A 6,804-nucleotide genomic window follows, 5' to 3' on the forward strand; every position below is an offset into this window, starting at 1 on the left:
TGGTGTCTTTGGGACTCAGGATGGGAAAGGAAAGAGTTACGAGAGGAAAGGGGGAAGGAAAGAGAGAAGGGGGAGGAGGGACAGCACTTACGGGCCTGAAGCTCTACCTGTCAGCCCTTGCAACTGCACAGTGCTCCCCGCTGCTTCCTGTGCTGCCCTGTCTCACAGAGAGGGTGTTGGAGGTTAGGCTGAGACGACGGTAGAGCAAACGCCTGCTCCATCAGGTGCCCTGCCCTCCACTGTCCCTGTTCCTGTTCAGCTTCTGTGCCCACTCCCAACCTGATGCAACCTCTTGTCCCTGTCTCATGCTAAGAAGGTGGAATTCAGGGCCAGGGAGTAGCTCAGGGGACTAAGCACCTGCTTTTGTGCTGGGGAGGCTGAAAACAGGAGTCCGAGCTGAGTAGTGAGACCCTGTACCAAATATATTTTTTAAAAAAAGAGAGTGAGAAAGGAATTTGGTGTAACTTTCTGTCCAGTCAGCTAATGGCAAATGCTCTGTTCTCCTGCCTCCTGCTCCCTGAGAGCGGGGGTCTTGGTTCTGTGGTGAGGGTCCCAGCCAGGCCCACCTGTGAATAAAGCTGCGCCTCTATCTCCCAAAGCCCGGTGTCGCCAGTTTGTTGGTCTTGGCCTGCTGCCACACTCCCTGGGAGCTGCAGACACCTTGTAGGAGCTGAACACACTTTTCTATGAGCTGTAACTACCACAGCAAGAGGAGGCCAGGGGTGGGGCCTCGTGGAGGAGCTGTGTCCCTGGGCAGAGGAGGAGCCCAGCTCCAGGCTTCCAGGCAAGGCTGAGACAGTGCGCAGGCTGCAGCCTGCCACCAGGAAGGGGCGCCGCTGGGGCACCAGACTCTGCCTGCACCTGGGTCCCAGACTTCCAGCCCCAGACTGTGAGAAACAAGCACCGCAATAAGCCCAAGTCTGAGACAGGCTCCATGGCTGATGGTAACTGAGCATCACGGGGAGACGTCAGCAGTGCCTACTCTGAGCTCATTCATGTACGGCTGGTGACGGCCACAGCTTCCTCCACTGACTCCAGCCAGCAGGAACCCAGATGCGACTCACACTGTCTCGGCCTCCCACCCCAGCAACCCCCCATCCACCCAGGCCTCACTGCACGCTGCACCCACAGGAGCCCCACTGCTGCCTGAGGCTCTGCTTCTTCTGTCTTCTCCCTCGCAGGAGGGGCATGCTCACCTGGGGGGGGTGCTGAAGGGGACCAGAAGAAGAAAGGCATTGAAACCACGTGTAGTGATGCACACCACCTGTAATCTCAGCACTTGGGAGGCTGAGGCAGGAGGTTCCCTAGGAGTTTGAAGCCAGCCTGGGCTACACAGTGGATTTAAGACCAGCCTGAATGATATGTCCTGCTTGTAACTCCCCTCCCCCCTGTAAAAAAGGCCTTGACATCTGCAGAACTGGGTGCGGGTCAGGTGCTGTGAGCCTTGGCCCTGGGGGTGATAGCCTGGAGATGAACATCTCTGAGCCCTGTGCACAGGACAGGGCAGGGCTGGGGGACTCAGCCCACTTGGCTTTGGCCCTGTAGCCCCAGGCACAAGGGGGACATTCGGGCCAGAGCTGAATATAGCTGGTAAATTTCCATCTTCCCAGTGTGTGTCGGTTGCTCTGAAAATCATCTGAAGGTGTGGCCTTTTATATTTTAACCACAGTTTAGCAAAACTCATTGAAATGCTTCACGTGGGCAGGAATATTTTTAAAATGGTTTGGAAGGTTTTTATTTTAATGGGCAGATATGAGAGTTTTTCGTCCTTGACCTCCATGGATAACTTTGGCTCCCAAGTCCCATGATGACAGGAAGATTTCCACACATTGTTTCACGGCATACTCTCTCTTGAAAAGCTGCTACTTTGTCACTCCTGTTAAAAATGTCATCTTGACCTCAAGGCAATCAATTAATTGTGTCTCATTTTAAATCTCTGCCGGGCAACATTCTGTCATCGACCATTGAGGCCAGTGACTGGCTTGTCCCCAGGGTGAGTGGCAATCCACAACTGTCCTGACTTCTTGCTGGTTCCATTAACTTTATCTTTAATCTGTGGTTTCTCTGGGAGGATTCTTTATAAGCCACTGGTGTACATTTCAGGGTGAATTCCCTTCAAACCACAGACCTCCGGTCCCAAATTCACCAACCAGTAAGCTGTACAAATTTCACTGTATCATTGTGCACCCAAGTAAAGAAGAAAGACTGAGGATGCCATGTGGGCTCCTCTCCGGATGAGGTCTCCTCTGCCCACCCCATCCCCCCGGCCCTGCAGATGCTCCAGGTCCACAGACAGTCACGTGTGATAAAGCTCTAACTAGGCCCCCAATGTCTGCTTCTGGATCCCACAGCTATGGATAATAAAAATGCAGCAAACCTGATTGGAAACCAAGTGATGCTCCACCCCAAACCCAAAGACAATAGAAAATAAGTGCCTGGTACAGCCTCCCATTCCTACAAGCCCTGAATCCCCATGTGTCAGGACGCGGTCCCAAGGTCCACGGCTCCATGCTCCACGTGACGGCCCCTCACTGACCTTGTCACCAGCCCTCCAGATTGTTCTGTGCTTTGCTCCCTCAAGAGGTGACGGAATGCTCATAGGAATGATAAAGTGTGAACCAGATGTGTCAGGACCGAGGGCCATAGTTGGTGGCTCGGGGCAGCATCAGTTGATTCTGTCACAGTCCAGCAGAGCAGAAATCTGAAAGCCCAATGCTGGCCAGGCCATGATGAGACCTCTCCACGCTGGGGTGGACTCTGTAGTCCTTTGAGTCTTAGCCACTTTCTTGTCACTGTGACAAAATACCCAGCCCCCAACTTAAAGGAGGAAGGGTCTGTTTGACTCACAGTTTCTGTCCCTGCTCAGCTAGCTCCAAGTCAGGGTGGCATAGCAGAGGGGCCTGGGAAAGGAGGGCTGCTCACAGCATGGTGGCCAGCAAGCCCAGAGGGAAGGCAGGAGCTGAGGAGAGGAAGAAACCTTTCTAGGCCATGCCCCCAGTGACCTCTTCTTCCAATCAGACACCATGCCCAGCTAGAGTGCCCCCATGATCCAATCACCACCCCAAAGCCTTGCCTAGGAGCCAGTCTGGGCTTTCGGGGACAATCTATGGGCTCCCAGCAGCAGAGTTCTGACCACCTCATCATCACAAGGCCTTGTCCTCTTTGTCTCTGTTTCATCTCCCCTTCCTGTAGGCACCAGAGTCGCATGGTATGAGGGTCCCTGCTCCCCCAGCATGGACTCCTCTCAGCTCCATCTTCACCACCCTGTACTCTGGTTCCAAAGGCCACATCTGCAGGTACCAGGGCTCAACACACACTTGGGACACAGTTCAATTCCCAGTAGAAGAGTCTAGTATTTTCCAACCAAGATCCAGCCAAAGAGAAGATGATAAAGGACAGAAAAACGGAAGGAAGGGAAGATGGTAGTGAGTGCCGGTGCCACCTGCCAGTGTTGGTGTATTCACAGGGCTCATTCAGAGCCAGGTAGTATCTTCAACACCACAGGTAGTGACATTTAGTAACAGTGACAACCCCTGTATGACTATGTCCATTTCACGAGGTAGAGATTGGGGCACAGGAAGATTTAGTAACTCATCCAGCATCAGGCTGAGTAGGAGGTGATGAAGCCAGGATCTAAACTCAGGCAGTGTGGTCCTGAGCCGACTTCTGTTCCCGCCACGTCACATAGTGGTCACAGGTGGTACAGGTGGGCTTTGCAGCTGCTGGTTCACTACATTGTCACATGGGCCCATCTCAAGCCCAAGGAAGGATTTCCAACTCCTGACAGGCCACAGTCATGTCCCCATACATCGGTCTCTAAGACCTGCCTGTCTCCATGACCTGTCCCCTTCTTCCTGCCTGCCACCTCTGTACTTTTTGCCTGCAGGACTTAGAATTCTGCTGGGTATTTGAGCGCCCAAATCAGGCCATGGTCAACTTCTGATGCTCTTTCTGAGTCTGGCAGGCACAGTCAGCGGAACCACAAATCTGGAAAGCCTCAGGGCTGCGAGCTGGGCCCAGTCAAAACCCCCACCTGTCTTTATTTCTGGGGATGTGACTCAACTGGCAGAGAGCAGGGAGCAGTGGCCTATGACAGTGAAGGACAGGGGCTCCAGAGGGTGTTGGGGGCTGCACTGCGTCCCCCAAGTTCACCAGGAAGCCCTAAGCTGTGGCATCACCTGGAGATGCGCCTGCAAAACAAGAATGGGGTTGAATAAGCTCGGAGGCCTGGGCCTGTTCGCAAGGCTCGACTTTCCAAGAAGATACCGGAGCTCTCTGAGCCTGGTGTGTGTTGTACCTAGTGAAGGGCCTGCTGGGGGACGCTAGAGGTCCCCTATAATGACCCCCACCTCTCCTGGGTCTCTGCAGAAGAGATAAGTGGGGCTCTTAGCAGAAGAATAAGTGGGGCTCTTAGCAGAATATGGGGAGTCAAGGCTGATGTGATGGGAAGTGAGAGATTGCCGAGGTGGGGCAAGCGGAGCGGCAGAGGCAACGGCGTCCTGACAGCAGAGCGAGCCGCAAGAGGGCGCACTGGAGCGCGCACGCCTGCTCTGGGCTGCGCGCACCTGCAAGAGTAGCTGAGTTCTAAAACTACCTATTTTACTGATCGATGTGATCTCGGCCAAACAGGGCCTTAGCTTTTGTTCTGGGAAGGGGGCAGGTCAGTGGGGAATTTCTTCATTTGTGTATTTGGTACAGGGTCTCCCTACGCAGCTCGGACTTAATAGTGATCCTTCAGTTTTCAGCCTCCCCGAGGCTGGGATTACTGGCGTGCCGCCACGCCCGGACTCCGCAGCAGGCTCGGCGCGCCGGGGCGTGGGCCAGGGTTGCACGCGGGACCAGAATGTGGAGATTTCTTCAGCATGCGGTAAATGTAACATGGTCAGAAGGCGTCTCGAGCGTACTGTCGGGGAACATTCCTCGAGCGCGTAGTACATGATACGCATGGGATGGCTCTACAGCGCCAGCCATCTCGGTCTTGCCCGGTGGGATCTGTTGGTGCCCCTCTGATCTGCCCCTAATGAGGGCACTGTGGGGAGCAGCTGTCTGCTAGGACGTGCCCCCCGCCCCCAGGGCCGTGTGTGGCGCAGAGCCGTGACTCCTCCAGCGGCTCCTGTCCTCAACCTTAGTCCATGCCGGGAAAGCATTAAATCATACGCTGCAAAGAGACATTTCGCAATTTCTGGGAGACTGCTGGAAAGAACACTCCAGAGCCTTAAGGCAAAGCAGGAGCAAGTTTAACAGCTTCCCCCCCCCCATTTAAGATGAACAACTTCACGCGCCCTGGGGTGTGCAGCAGCGCCATTAAGGACGCTGCCTGCTGGGTCTGGGGGGGGACTGCGCCCCTCCCCAGCGTGGTGGAGTCGGCCAGCCTTCTTTCCCTGTAGGAGGAAGGATGTCAGAGAGCTGAATATTTAAACCTGTGCCCTCGCCTGATAATGAACTAGGTCTGATCAGGCAGCCCCCCTGGGGCGCTCCTGGGTGGGGGAAGGGAGGTTACACAATTAAGGTCTCAGTCAAATGTGCAGGGTTTTAGAGGATGGAAATTTGTGGTGTGAATTTTGAGGAGAAACTTGAGCCTTGGGAAGATAGCTCTTTGAGATGTTTTCTGTTCTTGGGGTCCTGTGTGTTCCTGAGGGACACTTGGAAAGACCTGAAAGTAAGTTCAATCTTCCTGCCTGTGACAGCTCCAATTCCCGGCATCCCCTTGGATTCTGGCCAAGGAGGACCGCAAGCCCCTCTGGACAGGCGCTGAGCTTGAGCAGAGTGAGGCACAGGCGGAGAGCGGGGCCCCGTGAGTGCTCCCTGCATGTGGGATGCCCTGAGTCTGTGCCTGGTGTGGAACTGTTATAGCAGCCGTGGAGGCAGCAGGAATCGCAAAGGACAAACGGGAACCCAGTTGTTCCTGGTAGACATGGTTCAAACCCTGGGCCCACTCCACTTGGCCATGGAGGTGATAAGACCCTGGCTGTCTCCCAGATGGCTGGGTGACCTTAGGCAGGGCTCTGGATCCACGGTTTCATTGTCCCCTGACAAGGTGGCAGCTCCGTCCCTTCAGGGCCAGCCTTAGCTATGGCAGACATCCTAACCATGTCCTGATTACAGCCTTCCAGAAGTTCCTGGGCAAAGCAGATGTCTCCCAAGTGATGGAGGAGGTCCTGGCCGAGAGCCGCGTGCAGAAGAACATCCGCCTGGTGTCGGTCCTGGAGCTGCTGAGGGACCCCTCTGTGCGCTGCCAGGTCATCACTGTGCTCGTCACCATGGCCTGCTACCAGCTCTGTGGTCTCAATGCGGTGAGTGCCAAGCTCTGGATGAGCAGGCCTAGAGGGGAGCAGTCTTGGGCCTCACGAGCCCTGGTCCCACCTCAGCTCTGCCAGCCTCCACTGGCTGCATGCCACTGAGCAGCCATGAACCTGGCAGACCCTTAGTTTCCTCATGTGTAGAGTGGGAAGGTGCTGTGCACCAAGGACATCTACACAAAGGGTTGGGCAGCGGGCACAAGGGTCACTTGTGCCTTCAGAGAGGCTGCCTTCCTTTCCCATCATCCCGTGAAATACAAGTACTCTCAGAGTGAAGTGAACACTTCGGAAGGCAAGCATGGGCCCAGAGATCACCTCAAGAAGAATAGATGTGATGTCAGATTTCATTTTTCTTTCTCATTAGTCAGATTTTGTAGCGATGATCACAAAACCCAATATCCACAGTTTGAAGAAGGAGAAGTATATTGTGGCCCGTGACTCCAGGGGCTCAGTCCACAGTCCGTACTCCACAGTCTGCAGTCCACAGTCCGTAGTCCACAGTCCG

The 6,804-nt window shown here is 54.7% G+C and overlaps 1 protein-coding gene across 4 annotated transcripts in view; it reads left to right on the forward strand.

Annotated features, from left to right (window-relative positions):
• Slc2a9 (solute carrier family 2 member 9) overlaps positions 1-6,804 on the forward strand; it is a 188,691-nt gene that overhangs the window by 128,436 nt on the left and 53,451 nt on the right. For all 4 annotated transcript variants that reach the window (XM_023699664.1, XM_023699653.1, XM_023699648.1 and 1 more), the window contains one exon: positions 6,106-6,293. In XM_023699664.1, coding sequence (XP_023555432.1) covers positions 6,106-6,293 — 188 coding nt within the window. The remainder of the gene's footprint in view (positions 1-6,105; positions 6,294-6,804) is intronic.

Source organism: Octodon degus, unplaced genomic scaffold (assembly GCF_000260255.1).
Source record: "Octodon degus isolate 3935 unplaced genomic scaffold, OctDeg1.0 scaffold00006, whole genome shotgun sequence".
Classification (NCBI taxonomy): Eukaryota; Metazoa; Chordata; class Mammalia; order Rodentia; family Octodontidae; genus Octodon; species Octodon degus.